Here is a 15,203-nt window from a genome sequence, read left to right as displayed (position 1 = left end):
AATAATTAATACAGAATCATAGCAAATCTAACTCCCGGTTAATTTTCTGTCCAAATTTCAACTTACTTCTATTATTTAATTTTAAATACACACATAAATCTTATATTTCTTTTGAACCCTTATTAATCTTATATCCCTTTTGTACCCTTATTAATCTTATATCTTTTTTGAACACTTATATGTGTAAAACAAACTTTAGTAAATTTTTTGACACATTTCTTGATATGAATCGTATATTATTCGAAATTATTTTAATATGTAGATTAATATGTAATATTACAGTAGACAATAATTTCAACATGTACATAAATGAGTTTTATTTTTAAAATAATATTTTTGAATTATATATTTTCTCGCGTATTTTTATTTTCAAAGATAGAAGAAAATTTATAAGTGAAAAAAATTTCAAACAATTTTAGATAAATTCCTATTTCCAAGAATTGGGAAAATCAATTATTCTTTACTAAAAATTAAAATTTAATTATCTACAGGCTAAAAATAAGAATTAAATTATCGATGCATACACAATTATACACCATTAAACACTTCTAACACATTTCTATTATATTTTAAATAATAATTTTATGAGCTAAGAATAAGAGAGAGATTTAGACTAGTTTTAATAGTATTTAATTTTAATGAAATCTCTTCTAATTCACATACACACATATGCACATACATATTATAATTAATTTCTACTTTAAATCCTTGTTTTCAATATAAGATCTTATATAAATCGTCTCAAGTAATCTCTCAGGGAACATTAAGACACCTAAAGATATTTTATAAAAATTAGTCTATATATCAAAGACGTCTTTAAGACCATTTCGAGTCGCTTTTTAGATATATCTTGTTTGCGGTGGATTTAAATACCTTGGCCTATATAAAATATCTAAGAGAAAAACATTAGTCAATCGATGTAAAATTCTCAGTCGCTGAATCTCATTACAGACTTGCGAATTCATCAAATTCGTTCACGTTCTTGACCTTTTAATTGATTAATTAGTTGTTGTCACTTTCGGACAGATATCTATAAATCACCTAAAACTGGTACTGGAGCCTGATTCGAACTTCTGCATAACTTCTATCACGCGATCGTATACGAGAGCTTTTGCGTTGATGGACCACAAGAAATCCATATGATTGAAAAATCTATATGGAATTTCTTCCAGCAGGATAGCATTTGGCAACTGTTTATATAAGTGGAGGACATTCTAGAGAAAGAAGATATAAAAAAAGATAAAAAATAATAATTTTAAATAATAATAATAAAAAATAAATAATAAAATAAATAATAATAAAAAATAATAATAAATAATAATGAAAAATAAATAATAAAAATAATAATTTTAAATTGAAAATCATAATTTTTAGAATATAAGTATTTATCTCTCTCGATAAATATAACGACTCTCATGCGCGTATAAATATAATATAGACGTAAAATCAAGTATAAGTGTGTAACGTGTACTGCACAGATACCTTTTTCATTATATTTTTGAACGAAATGTTTTTTTAAACTAAATTTGAAAGTAAAACAATATACTTACTGATTTCGGAACAATCGCATCGTTAACGCCATAAAACATAGCCATGGGTGCAGTAATTCTTTTTACATTATATTTCACAGGTGTTGGCTGCTTATATCGCTCGTAATTGCCCAGATATCCGTAATCGAAAGTTTGAAAGTTGCCTATAACAATCAATAAGGATCATTATAAACAGGTAAAATATATATAATTAGAAATTACAGAAATATTTTTTTAAAGAGTAAAATTAATTTCTCGTTTACATGCAAAAAATAAAGGGAAGAAAATTAAAGAGAATACAAATATTTTATTATATAATCAGTCTTTTAATAAATAATATTAAATATTAAATAATATTAAATAATATTGCGATGATGGAAATTGTAAATTTCAATACTGTTTAAATTAATAATTAAGAATAAAGATAATAAGAATGGAAATATTAAAACTTAAGATATATTTTACATATACTAAATTCTTTTCTTTACAGTTAGCATTATATTATTATATTATTTATTATATAATTATATTATTATAATTAGAGCATTATATCATTAAAAAAACATGTACCTGTAATACCATTTTGATAATAATGCACAAATGATCTCGTGGAAGTGCCGGCTGGATAATACGAAAATATTTCCGGTAATATCGTCTACAATAATTTTATTAGGAAAGTTTAAAAAAGATTGATTTATATGACATATTAATATAAAAGTTATATATTTTATAATTTTTTATTCTTAAGAAATTAAAAAAGTCATTAAATTACAGCGCCAAAATTAGCTAAATCATGTTAAATTAGAAATACGGTATAACTTACGGTATTAAGTTGTGCCGGATCGGGTCCTGAGAGTAAGAACAATATTGTAATACAGAAAACTTGAGTAATTGCTTCATCTGCACACAATATTCTTCCTACTGTAATGCTCGTTGATGATAACGAAGCTAATTCATATATGTTGTTGTTATCGAGAAATTCCTAATAGGCAAATATAAGAGATGTAAACATGAAAGAGCTATGATAGAAATTATATAATATAACACATCCGATATTATGCAAATAAAATATAATATCGTATAATGTGTGAAATGATTCGTAAAAATGCGTATGATAATTATAATAAAATATTTTGTAAAAATAATACTTAAAGAATACAAAATATTTACAAAAGCAAAATTATAAAATACAACATTGTAACATGAGCCATTCCATGTATATCGATGGCAGCGATGAAAGTGTGAATCAATGTTGAATCATTCCCTCATATAGTATCGATGGCTGCTATTATCTGTGATGTAAGAGGAAATGAAAGGTCGATGTCAAAGGCACAAGGTTTTCAAAAGAAGCGTAAACTTGTCTTTAAGGTCAGAATGCCGACGTTACGCAACTTTAGACGATCAGATAAGCTTCTTAGACATAGAAGAAGCGTAAGATACAATTGCTTCGGAAATAGAAATATTTGATTTATACAGATGGTTTGAAAATGGACTGACTTATGCCGAGAAACAATGAAAGAGAATCTTCGACTCAAATATTATGCCATGATGTTTCAAACGTACATAACGGTGATCTTGAGATGCGCTTAAATGGTGGACAAGACAAATGACACTATTAAGATTTCCTCAGATAAGAGAAAAAATAATGATGTTGTTCCAATTTGAAGAACATTTGAATTAAAAGCGGTGAATTAAAAGCAATAAGATAAATGAACATCTAGAGAGAGCTAAGGTTTCATTAACAATGATAGAAGGTCGAAATATTTAGATAAGGAAAAGATTGAAGATGGACGGAATCAGCATCTTAAATTCTGAAAGAGGGAACCCAGAACAAATTTTTCTCCGTCGTTACCTTAATCTGCGGCATTAAATTAAAGAGGAATTTGTATGCAGGAGACGTTTCCTTCCAAAAGGCAACTGGAGCGAGACAAATTCCTAATTTTATTTTTGCATTGTATTCAAGTTTCGTGGATAGTAGGGCGAATAATGTGGTAGTTCCCATCGAATGACCGATATAATATAGAGTTTCGGATTTTGTGTAATTAAGTATGTAGTCGATCGTAGCCGGCAAGTCTTTTGTTCCTATCTCATGATAGCTGGATAATACAAATTTTAATATTCTATTTTAAAATTTTAATATTCTTTTTCATGTTAAGTATATGTGTTGTTTATGTAAAACATTAAAGATTTAAGAAGATTTAAATTAAATCTCAAGAAATAAAAAGAAGAATAAAAAGAGAAACATTTAAATAATTATATAATAATTATATAATATTTATATAATATTTATATAATAATTATATAATGTTTATATAATATTTATATAATATTTATATAATATAATTTATATAATTATATAAATAATTTAAGAAAATAAAGAGATTTAGTGAAAAATTGAAAAGCATATTTTCAAAACTAGTAGTGATCAAATAAAATTTCACCTATATTCCCAGAATTTGGCATCATATGGAGACATTTTTACATGTGATCTGCAGTAAGAATTACCTCTATAATTTCCAAACCATACATCGTATCCTTGGTCAGCCAACAGAAATGCTGCAACACAAGATATATAATTAATTTTTTTACTGTGTAACATAATATAGTATTTATAAAATCGATTACTAATCATTATTTAATTTTTGATGAAAGAAATAGAGCAAAAACGGCTTTATATTCAAATATTTTTCTTGTGCTAAATTTATACAACTTGCATTAATAAAATGATATGATATATGCAAATGAATGCAAGTGATATCATGCATTTTTTCATATAAATATAATTAAAATAAATAAATAAATAAAATAAAATAAATAAAATAAAATAAATAAAATAAAATAATTAAAATAATCAAATAAATAAAATAAAATAAATAAAATAAAATAAAGTAAATAAAATAAAGAAATAAAATAAAATACTTTACACAGTTGGCCATTTTAGAATTAAGATTTTTTTATTTAATGAATCTTTTCATCGATATTAAATCAGATCGAATAAATGTTTCAATGAAAAAAAATTGGTAATTTCTGAATTATACGAAGATGATTCTCTGGCATTATTTATTGACAACTTACCGAAATCTTTCTTGGGACCAAACACCACCCAGCAATCGGATGAGCACAAGATACCGTGTAAAAGCAACACAACTATTTTAGGTTGTTTATTATTAGACAGAGGACTGTCAGGTATTCTGTGTATCTTCAAGTTATATCCATCTTCCGTTGTAACGTAATGCTCCTCGCTGGGATAGCCATGTCTTTCCACCAAACCCATCTGTTTAAATGTACAGTCAAAATCAGAATGGACTGGAGATATATAAGATTTTAATTTCTTTATCATTAGAAAAAACTTTATCATTAAAAACTGCGCACTTACTATCCAGTTGTCATTGATACAACATAAAATGTATTAATAAAATCTTTCTGTCTAAATAATCAATTTTTTCCGATCACGCTAACAATTTTTGAAAATGAAACGCGAGAATTAAAAAAAAATATCTCGTTACACTTACAAAATCTAACGTGGTCACTTTATTCACTGCTCTGGCTTCTTCCGAGTTTCTTACCCTTAGTACACCGGGTTCCTTAGGGAAGAGAAAGTTGAGCAAAAAATCTGTTTTGTTAAAGAATATGGATCTCTTTGATGGATTCAGTTCTGCTTCCGACAATAATGTAATAAGTATTATTGAGAAGAAAATGAATTTCATGTCCAATTCCATTACTTCGATATTTGCGATCTTATACATTGCACAATAGAATGCAACATTATATATAGACTTTTTTGAAATATTTTCTTATCTCTGTCCGTATCCCTACTGTCAGAAAATCTACAAGTACAATAAGATTTTATTACTCATTGTTTTAATCTGTTAAAGTTTGATCTACTATTGTCTTGTTTTCTACTTCGCAAGAGTCGAAGACTGTCAATCTTTTATTACTCATAAATTAATGGTATTTTGTGTAATAAAATTAAAATAAAACTCGTATAGGATCAATGATAAAAATTAAATTTAAAAATAATAAAAAGGCCAATATTCGAGTTAAAATAATGTACAAAATTGTATACTAAATCCAAAAAAATCGAATAAATAAAAAACCATATATCCACAAAAACCATAAATCCAAAATCGAAAAAATAATATATCATATATTCCAATCCGCTTCCTCTTCCTTTCCTTTAGTAGAAGTAGATATCATACAGAATGTTTTAAAGCAAAACATAAGTAAAGAATACATATATAAAAATCGGACCATTACATTAAGTTAAATTAAAAATTAAATAAAGATCAAAAAATATAAAAATAAATTATGACTTAAAAATCATATATAAATAACCGAAAAATTGATTAAATTAATAAAATTATACAAAAATGTTTCCTTTTGATAATTATAGCGGCAATTAGAGATATATGTAAATAGATATAAATAGAAGCCAAGAAATATTTAAGCACAAAGAATATTGATTTCTGAGTCAAGCAGCAGTACAACAAAACGCATAGCTAAGTAGTGACGATAGTCATGCATAGATAAATTAAACACAGAATTATATTTCGAATGATACATTAAAGATAAATTATACATAGCATCAACAGCTGTTTTGGCCTGGATATTGGCCTTTTTATTATTTTTAAATACCATAGTATTTTTATGTAAATACCATCTCCTAAAATTTACAATAAAATAATCGCAATTTAAGTTTTTATTAAAGTAAACGAAAGAGTTCTTCGAAATAATTTTGATTTGACAAAAAATATAGTCGCTTAAATCTAGTGTTTAATCGAATTGAATAAGATTAATTTTTGAAATTTAATTTTTTTGGATTAATAAGAATCCTCTGTATAACTTTAGTTATACTAGTTATAAAATATTAGTGGTTATGTAATAATTTGCCACTCGTTACACATATACACGTGCATATTTACTTAATTTTTTATCAGTGATATAGGCTAATAATTACGTACTTGTACGTATTATTACATATTTGCATTTGACTCCATTGTGCGCTTTTTGTCTTGATACTTAACACAGTTAACAGTTATGTACATTGAAACTTGTCCAAATACGCATATATTGTTTATGAAACTATTTTATGGAACTATTTAGCATATTTATTTGTTAGAAGATATTTCATTTTTTTTGCATCAAATTGTGTAATTTCAGTCCAAATTTCAAATTTAGTAAAATTCAACATTTTTTATTTAGATATTTATTATAATATTTTTGAAAGTTTTCTTTTCTTATTCTTCTTGCTTTTTTAATTTTACAATGAGTTTACAAAATGCATAATAAAGATTTGTTTAAACAAAGAAATGTGGACATTTAATTTAGAAAGCTTTCCTTATAATCTTTTTATATCTTAAAATTTTACAATAAAAATTATTTTTATTTTTAATTTCTAAATAGTAAATTCTTTTACAACTTATTACAATTCATATTAATGCAACTCATACTTAACGCACAAGAAGACAGAAGCAAAATTTATAGATTCTCTAATTTTATTCAACTTTTCATTTTTCCAAGAAATAAATTAATATTCAATTGTTTAGATGAAATAATTAAAAGATTTCGGGCAAAAACGTTAAAAAATGGATGTATCTAAAAAGCTTTTTAATTTTATTATGCATCTTGAAATGAAAAATAGAAATTTTGTTTCAATAATTTCTATCATTTATTTATATTATTTCCTATTTTTTATCTATTCTTTTGTATAATTATACTCATCAATACATACACACATACACACACACACACACACACACACACACACACACACACACACACACACACACGCACACATACTTTTTAACATATTTCGAACTAGAAAATAAGGAAATAAAAGAAAATACTTCTACTTCCTTAAGTATCTAACAATGAGATACCTAATTTGTAAACATACGAGATCACATTTATTCAAAAAATGTTCACTACACGTAAAGTATAAAACTGTGAATAAAGAAGTGCTTCTGCTAAATATATATAGCAACCTTTTATACATATCTTCATGGCCATGTGAGAAGACCTTGATCCTTCAATGACGTTCAGCCAATCAACTTTCGAGGGAAAAAAGATGCAATATGTCTGAATAAATGAAGTCTCTTTGTTCAATTTAAAATTTTATCGATGCAGATTAAGTCATATTAAATAATGATTAAGATCAAAGTCTCGAAATATTTCATTTACATACAAGATTCATGTATTCATTTTAATCTTTCCACGTTTTTCCCAATTATTTTCCGAGACTATTGTTCATTCAAAAAAATGTAAATAAATGTAAATTATTCTGTTTGAACTGTTCTGTATGGAAGGAACGATACAATTTCAGCACAATTTTTTTCCAGATGTAAATGCATTTCCGCAGTTTTAAGATCATGTTTATGTTTTTAAACGAGATGATATGTTTTTTCCTACATGAATCAATCCTCATCATTTCCGCATCATTTTCTTATATAAGATGTTTGTCTACTCATCGTTATTAAACTTTAAAACTTAATCGTTAAAATTATTATCGTCGTTATTAAAATAGAAATAAATAAGTTGAAAAAACACTTTTGAAGTGTTTTGTGTTAAAGACAAGAAAAAAATGCATATGGATAATGAATAGCAATTTATATGTGTCAATGTTCAATGTTCTATATTTATCTTTCAGAAGGCGAATTCCTGCGATTCTGCAACGATGCTGTATCTTACTGCGTGTGTATTATAATATTGTAATCATGTAATAAAATATTTTTACTATTCTATAATTTATATAAAATATAAACATTAAAATTACACGAAAATTCTCTCTACATAAAATTAATTAATTATATGTGTCGTTTAATTTTTAATTAAACGACACATATAATTAATTAATTTTATGTAGAGAGAATTTTCGTGTAATTTTAATGTTTATATTTTATATAAATTATAGAATAGTAAAAATATTTTATTACATGATTACAATATTATAATACACACGCAGTAAGATACAGCATCGTTGCAGAATCGCAGGAATTCGCCTTCTGAAAGATAAATATAGAACATTAAACATTACAGAATTATTTTATTTAATTAATATCCCAGACAAAACATATATCTCTAAAAAAAATTCTGAAAAAGTTAAAAAACAACTTAAAGAGTCTTATCATTCTATTGACATCTTTAAGATGTTTTTTGTGCTGTCTGACATGTAATATTACATAAGGTGCATCTCATAATACCAAAAAAAGTTATTTTTCTCGCAAAAATAAATTGAAGATGTAAAATAATATCATTTTACATGAATTAAAAAATATATTTTTTTAATTTTTCATTAGAAATGATTCGAGCTTAAAAAAGGTCAAGCATATTTTTTTCAAAATGTAATGTTTCAAAGTGAATTCTCTCGGAATCAAAATTTCGTGTAAAATGATATTGTTTTACGTCTTCAATTTATTTTTGCGAGGAAAATAACTTTTTTCAGTATCATGAGATGCATCTTATGTAATATTGCATGCCAGACAGCACAAAAATATTTAAAAAATATATAAAATAGGCATAAATATGTTTTCCTAAATATATAAGAAATATATTTTTTTAAGTTTGAATCATTTCTAATGTATTTTGACGAGGGAGACATAAAATTTATACTCTGATTTTTGAAGCCATTGACATACTAAATTTCACTGGAACAAGACATACTGGAACAAGGTCTTCCAGATAATTCTTGGACAGGAGAAAATACATTTACATTTAGTAAAAAAAAGAGAAGAGAGAGAGAGAGAGAGAGAGAGAGAGAGAGAGAGAGAGAGAGAAAGAGACAGCGCTTAAAATAATAAAAAATTATATATATATACATATATATATATATATATATATATATATATATTTATAATAAAAAATTAATTTTGTATATATTTATAATAAAAAATTAATTTTAACATCGCATGATTTCCTAATAAATTTTTTACAAATCTTTTGAAGAGGATTGATAAACCGAGGTGCGTTATTGATTTCGCAATCCATCTTTAAAATTAGCATCAATTTCACAATCAATTGATTATTATACGAGTACATAAAAATTTTTTACTATGACTTCTATAATTATTTTAAATGAAAGTAATTTAATCGACCACACCGGCAATATTTATTGATGAAAAAATTCACAACGTTTCGACCATGGGTTTTGGTCCTTATCAAGTGAACTGAAATTATTACATATAATATAAACAAATGAATTACAATAAGATGTGACCAAAAAATGGAGAAAGAAGAAAAATGGAGAAAGAATTTTTTAGTCACATCTTATTGTAATTCATTTGTTTATATTATATGTAATAATTTCAGTTCACTTGATAAGGACCAAAACCCATGGTCGAAACGTTGTGAATTTTTTCATCAATAAATATTGCCGGTGTGGTCGATTAAATTACTTTCATTTATTTTATCTACTGGCGACGTTCAAGAATTTATCATTGATAATTATTTTAATAATATACATATATATATATATATATATATATATATATATATATATACACTCACCCGCAAAAAAAGCGGTACACCTAAAATTTGAGAAAATTTCATCAAATTTTAAATGATCATAACTTGGTAAATAATGATGATAAAAATATGTTTAAAAAAACAAAATGAAGGCTGTAATGTCCACTTTAAGAATATTTAAGTGGCAATTATGCTCAGCCATTGTTTTCAAAATGGCGGATAAGGAAGTGAAAGGATGTAAAATTGATTATTAAAGGATCGAGTTTGGGACGGTGCACGGCGTAAATCAGGTAACGCAGCCCAATGAGACCAAATGCTCGTGAAAGTGTGGAGTGTTATCTTTAAAATGTTTTTTTACCGAGCTCGATACGATGATTTTTCGCTGAGTTATTCCGAATTTAATTAAAAACGCTCTTTTTTCTTCTTCAATTTGCAGCTCAGCGAATAATTATCGTATCGAGCTCGGTAAAAAAGCATTGTAAAGGTGATACTCCACACTTTCACATGCATTTCGTCCCATTGGGCTGCGATACCTGATTCACGCCACGCACTGGAGCAAAGCGGGAACCTTTATTTATCGGTTTTGTATGCTTTCATTTATCCGCTATTTTGAAAAAAAATGGTTGCACATAATTTCAATTTAATTTAGGTGTGTGTGTGTGTGTGCTCGTTTGTATACCACAAGGATAAGGACCCCGTGGTTCGTCAGCTCCACAGTATTTAAAGACTCCAAACCCTCCTTGTGGCGTGTGTGTGTGTGTGTGTGTGTGTGTGTGTGTGCTCGTTTGTATACCACAAGGATAAGGACCCCGTGGTTCGTCAGCTCCACAGTATTTAAAGACTCCAAACCCTCCTTGTGGCGTGTGTGTGTGTGTGTGTGTGTGCTCGTTTGTATACCACAAGGATAAGGACCCCGTGGTTCGTCAGCTCCACAGTATTTAAAGACTCCAAACCCTCCTTGTGGCGTGTGTGTGTGTATGTGTGTGTGTGTGTGTGTGTGTACGGGCGCACGCATGTGTGTATTAATAGTGGGTATGACCTCCTCGTGCGCGTATTACCTCATTCATACGATCAGGCATACTCTGTATTAGTCTTTTTATTTCATCCTGCGTAATTGCATCCCATGCATTTTGAAGAACTCTTTGAAGTTCTTGCAGTGACTGAGGTGCAGGTACGTGATTTCGTACTTTCTTGCCGAGATTGTCCCACAAATGCTCAATGGGATTTAAATCCGGACTACTTGCTGGCCAAACAAGTCGATTTATGCCAACTTCATCGAGGAAATCAAACACTCTTCTCGCAGTGTGTAGTCGAGCATTGTCTTGCATAAACAAGAAATTCTCTCCGATAAAGGGTGCATACGGAACAACATACGGAAGGAGTATGTCTTCCACGTATACATCTGCGTTCATGTTCCTGTCAAAAAAGTGCAAATCTGTATGAGCGTCCGCTGAAATACCTGCCCAAACCATCACAGAGCCTCCATTGTAGCTGTACCTTTCACTTACAGTACAATCTGCAAATCGTTCTCCACGACGACGATAAACTCGTTCTCGTCCATCTGGAGAATAGAGACAAAAACGAGATTCATCGCTAAAGAGTACTTTGCCCCAGTCTGCGTAATTCCAGTCTCTATGCGCAACTGCAAAATTGAGTCGAGCTACGCGATGACGACCTGTAAGAAAAGGTACAGCCGCTGGCCTGCGCGAAAACAGATTTTGTTCCGCTAATCTTCTCCGAACGGTGTCAACGGATACATTGCAATTGTGGACATCCCTTAAATTGTTTCGAATTTGAACAGCTGTTCGATGTCTGTCTCTTAATGAATTTAAAACAATAAATCGGTCATCGTTTTCATTCGTACGTCGAGGGCGCCCAGAACCAGGCCTCCTCTTGAAAGAATTGGTGTCTAAGTACCTGGCATAAGCACGTTGCACAGTTGACACTGACAGATCAAGTGCCTCAGCAACGTATCTTCGACTTCTGCCATCTTCAATTAAAGCAACAACTTGAGCAGCTTTTTCTGGAGTTATCGTTGCCATAATCGAGAAGTAATTTCGAGAAGAAGTAATTAATTATGGTTTCAATAGATGAAGTCGCAAGGAGCAACGCGTCTAGAGAGCTAGCAAATCAATCACATAACTTGTACTATAGTCTTTCAATGTACCTGGCATAAGCACGTCTCAAACGGAAAAAACATTGAAAGACTATAGTACAAGTTATGCGATTGATTTGCTAGCTCTCTAGACGCGTTGCTCCTTGCGACTTCATCTATTGAAACCATAATTAATTACTTCTTCTCGAAATTACTTCTCGATTATGGCAACGATAACTCCAGAAAAAGCTGCTCAAGTTGTTGCTTTAATTGAAGATGGCAGAAGTCGAAGATACGTTGCTGAGGCACTTGATCTGTCAGTGTCAACTGTGCAACGTGCTTATGCCAGGTACTTAGACACCAATTCTTTCAAGAGGAGGCCTGGTTCTGGGCGCCCTCGACGTACGAATGAAAACGATGACCGATTTATTGTTTTAAATTTAAGAGACAGACATCGAACAGCTGTTCAAATTCGAAACAATTTAAGGGATGTCCACAATTGCAATGTATCCGTTGACACCGTTCGGAGAAGATTAGCGGAACAAAATCTGTTTTCGCGCAGGCCAGCGGCTGTACCTTTTCTTACAGGTCGTCATCGCGTAGCTCGACTCAATTTTGCAGTTGCGCATAGAGACTGGAATTACGCAGACTGGGGCAAAGTACTCTTTAGCGATGAATCTCGTTTTTGTCTCTATTCTCCAGATGGACGAGAACGAGTTTATCGTCGTCGTGGAGAACGATTTGCAGATTGTACTGTAAGTGAAAGGTACAGCCACAATGGAGGCTCTGTGATGGTTTGGGCAGGTATTTCAGCGGACGCTCATACAGATTTGCACTTTTTTGACAGGAACATGAACGCAGATGTATACGTGGAAGACATACTCCTTCCGTATGTTATTCCGTATGCACCCTTTATCGGAGAGAACTTCTTGTTTATGCAAGACAATGCTCGACCACACACTGCGAGAAGAGTGTTTGATTTCCTCGATGAAGTTGGCATAAATCGACTTGTTTGGCCAGCAAGTAGTCCGGATTTAAATCCCATTGAGCATTTGTGGGACAATCTCGGCAAGAAAGTACGAAATCACGTACCTGCACCTCAGTCACTGCAAGAACTTCAAAGTGTTCTTCAAAATGCATGGGATGCAATTACGCAGGATGAAATAAAAAGACTAATACAGAGTATGCCTGATCGTATGAATGAGGTAATACGCGCACGAGGAGGTCATACCCACTATTAATACACACATGCGTGCGCCCGTACACACACACACACACACATACACGCCACAAGGAGGGTTTGGAGTCTTTAAATACTGTGGAGCTGACGAACCACGGGGTCCTTATCCTTGTGGTATACAAACGAGCACACACACACACACACACACACACACACACGCCACAAGGAGGGTTTGGAGTCTTTAAATACTGTGGAGCTGACGAACCACGGGGTCCTTATCCTTGTGGTATACAAACGAGCACACACACACACACACACACACACACACACACACACACACACGCCACAAGGAGGGTTTGGAGTCTTTAAATACTGTGGAGCTGACGAACCACGGGGTCCTTATCCTTGTGGTATACAAACGAGCACACACACACACACACCTAAATTAAATTGAAATTATGTGCAACCATTTTTTTTCAAAATAGCGGATAAATGAAAGCATACAAAACCGATAAATAAAGGTTCCCGCTTTGCTCCAGTGCGTGGCGTGAATCAGGTATCGCAGCCCAATGGGACGAAATGCATGTGAAAGTGTGGAGTATCACCTTTACAATGCTTTTTTACCGAGCTCGATACGATAATTATTCGCTGAGCTGCAAATTGAAGAAGAAAAAAGAGCGTTTTTAATTAAATTCGGAATAACTCAGCGAAAAATCATCGTATCGAGCTCGGTAAAAAAACATTTTAAAGATAACACTCCACACTTTCACGAGCATTTGGTCTCATTGGGCTGCGTTACCTGATTTACGCCGTGCACCGTCCCAAACTCGATCCTTTAATAATCAATTTTACATCCTTTCACTTCCTTATCCGCCATTTTGAAAACAATGGCTGAGCATAATTGCCACTTAAATATTCTTAAAGTGGACATTACAGCCTTCATTTTGTTTTTTTAAACATATTTTTATCATCATTATTTACCAAGTTATGATCATTTAAAATTTGATGAAATTTTCTCAAATTTTAGGTGTACCGCTTTTTTTGCGGGTGAGTGTATATATATACAGGGTGTTGAAAAAAAAGGGTCACATATTTTGATAGCAGGTAGTATTGATCAAAACAAGAAGAAAAGGTCTAATTAACATGGGTCCTAAGACTAATATCTTCAAAGATACAAGCTATTTTGTTATTTGAGCTCTTTGTCATTTTCTTATTAGTCGTGTCATCTTTAGAATGTAATGAACAAAGGAGTAGGGGAGAGTGGGGTACAATGGGGATATCTTTTTTCTAGGTGCCTTAAAAAATAAAAAATAAACAAAGAGAGATAAAGAAACAATTTTTATTTTAATATGAAATGTAATCATTTATCTTCCATAAAAAAACTGAAGTAAATAAACTGAATGTATGATAACAAAATAAAAACTCTTTTTTTACAAAAAACAAAAAATTTTAATGCTGACTCAGCATTAGAGGAGGTGCTCTATGTGATTGCCACCATGTGTACCCCAAATAAAATATCTTGTAAAATATTCATTTTTCGATTATCTTACCTTAATACTTTTACGTACAAAATAATGAGAGGAATCAACTGGTGTAAAGAAAACACATAGTTGTTTTGAAGAAAAAATATATAATTTGCAATTAACAATTCCATATTTTTTCTTAAAAACAACTATGTGTTTTCTTTACACCAATTGATTCCTCTCATTATTTTGTACATAAAAGTATTAAGATAAGATAATCGAAAAATGAATATTTTACAAGATATTTTACGGTTTATGTAAAATTAAGAAATTATTTCAAACCTCATAACTCAAAAAGTACTTAACGAAAAGGTACTTAATTATAGTGTTTTGGAAAGCTCTCGAGATAAGCTACAAGAATATGCAATGACAAATAGTAGGTTCCATTTAAGAAATTGAAGGTGACCTTCATGTGA

General features: G+C 30.1%; 1 protein-coding gene across 4 annotated transcripts; it reads right to left on the bottom strand.

Annotated features, from left to right (window-relative positions):
- Positions 1-441: 441 nt before the first annotated feature.
- Positions 442-7,476, bottom strand: LOC145967992 (lipase 3-like). Of its 4 annotated transcripts, XM_083093150.1 has the most exons (10): positions 7,409-7,444; positions 6,491-6,611; positions 5,042-5,356; positions 4,605-4,803; positions 3,971-4,085; positions 3,382-3,625; positions 2,353-2,511; positions 2,100-2,184; positions 1,551-1,693; positions 442-1,214 (listed from the first exon to the last, which is right to left on the bottom strand). In XM_083093150.1, the coding sequence occupies exons 3-10, from the start codon at positions 5,273-5,275 to the stop codon at positions 1,038-1,040; spliced, it is 1,356 nt and encodes a 451-aa protein (XP_082949276.1). In that variant the 5' UTR covers positions 5,276-5,356; positions 6,491-6,611; positions 7,409-7,444; the 3' UTR covers positions 442-1,037. The 4 variants fall into 4 exon arrangements, with proteins under 4 accessions (XP_082949276.1, XP_082949275.1, XP_082949277.1 ...); XM_083093149.1 differs by lacking the exon at positions 6,491-6,611 and having other exon boundaries at positions 7,409-7,476; XM_083093151.1 differs by lacking the exon at positions 6,491-6,611 and having other exon boundaries at positions 7,376-7,471.
- Positions 7,477-15,203: the final 7,727 nt, after the last annotated feature.

The sequence above is a fragment of the Camponotus vicinus genome, unplaced genomic scaffold (genome assembly GCF_025532165.1).
Source record: "Camponotus vicinus isolate PSW18456_S1 unplaced genomic scaffold, iyCamVici1.0 SCAF_3, whole genome shotgun sequence".
In the NCBI taxonomy this organism is placed as follows: Eukaryota; Metazoa; Arthropoda; class Insecta; order Hymenoptera; family Formicidae; genus Camponotus; species Camponotus vicinus.
This window is presented reverse-complemented; position numbering and strand designations above follow the sequence as displayed.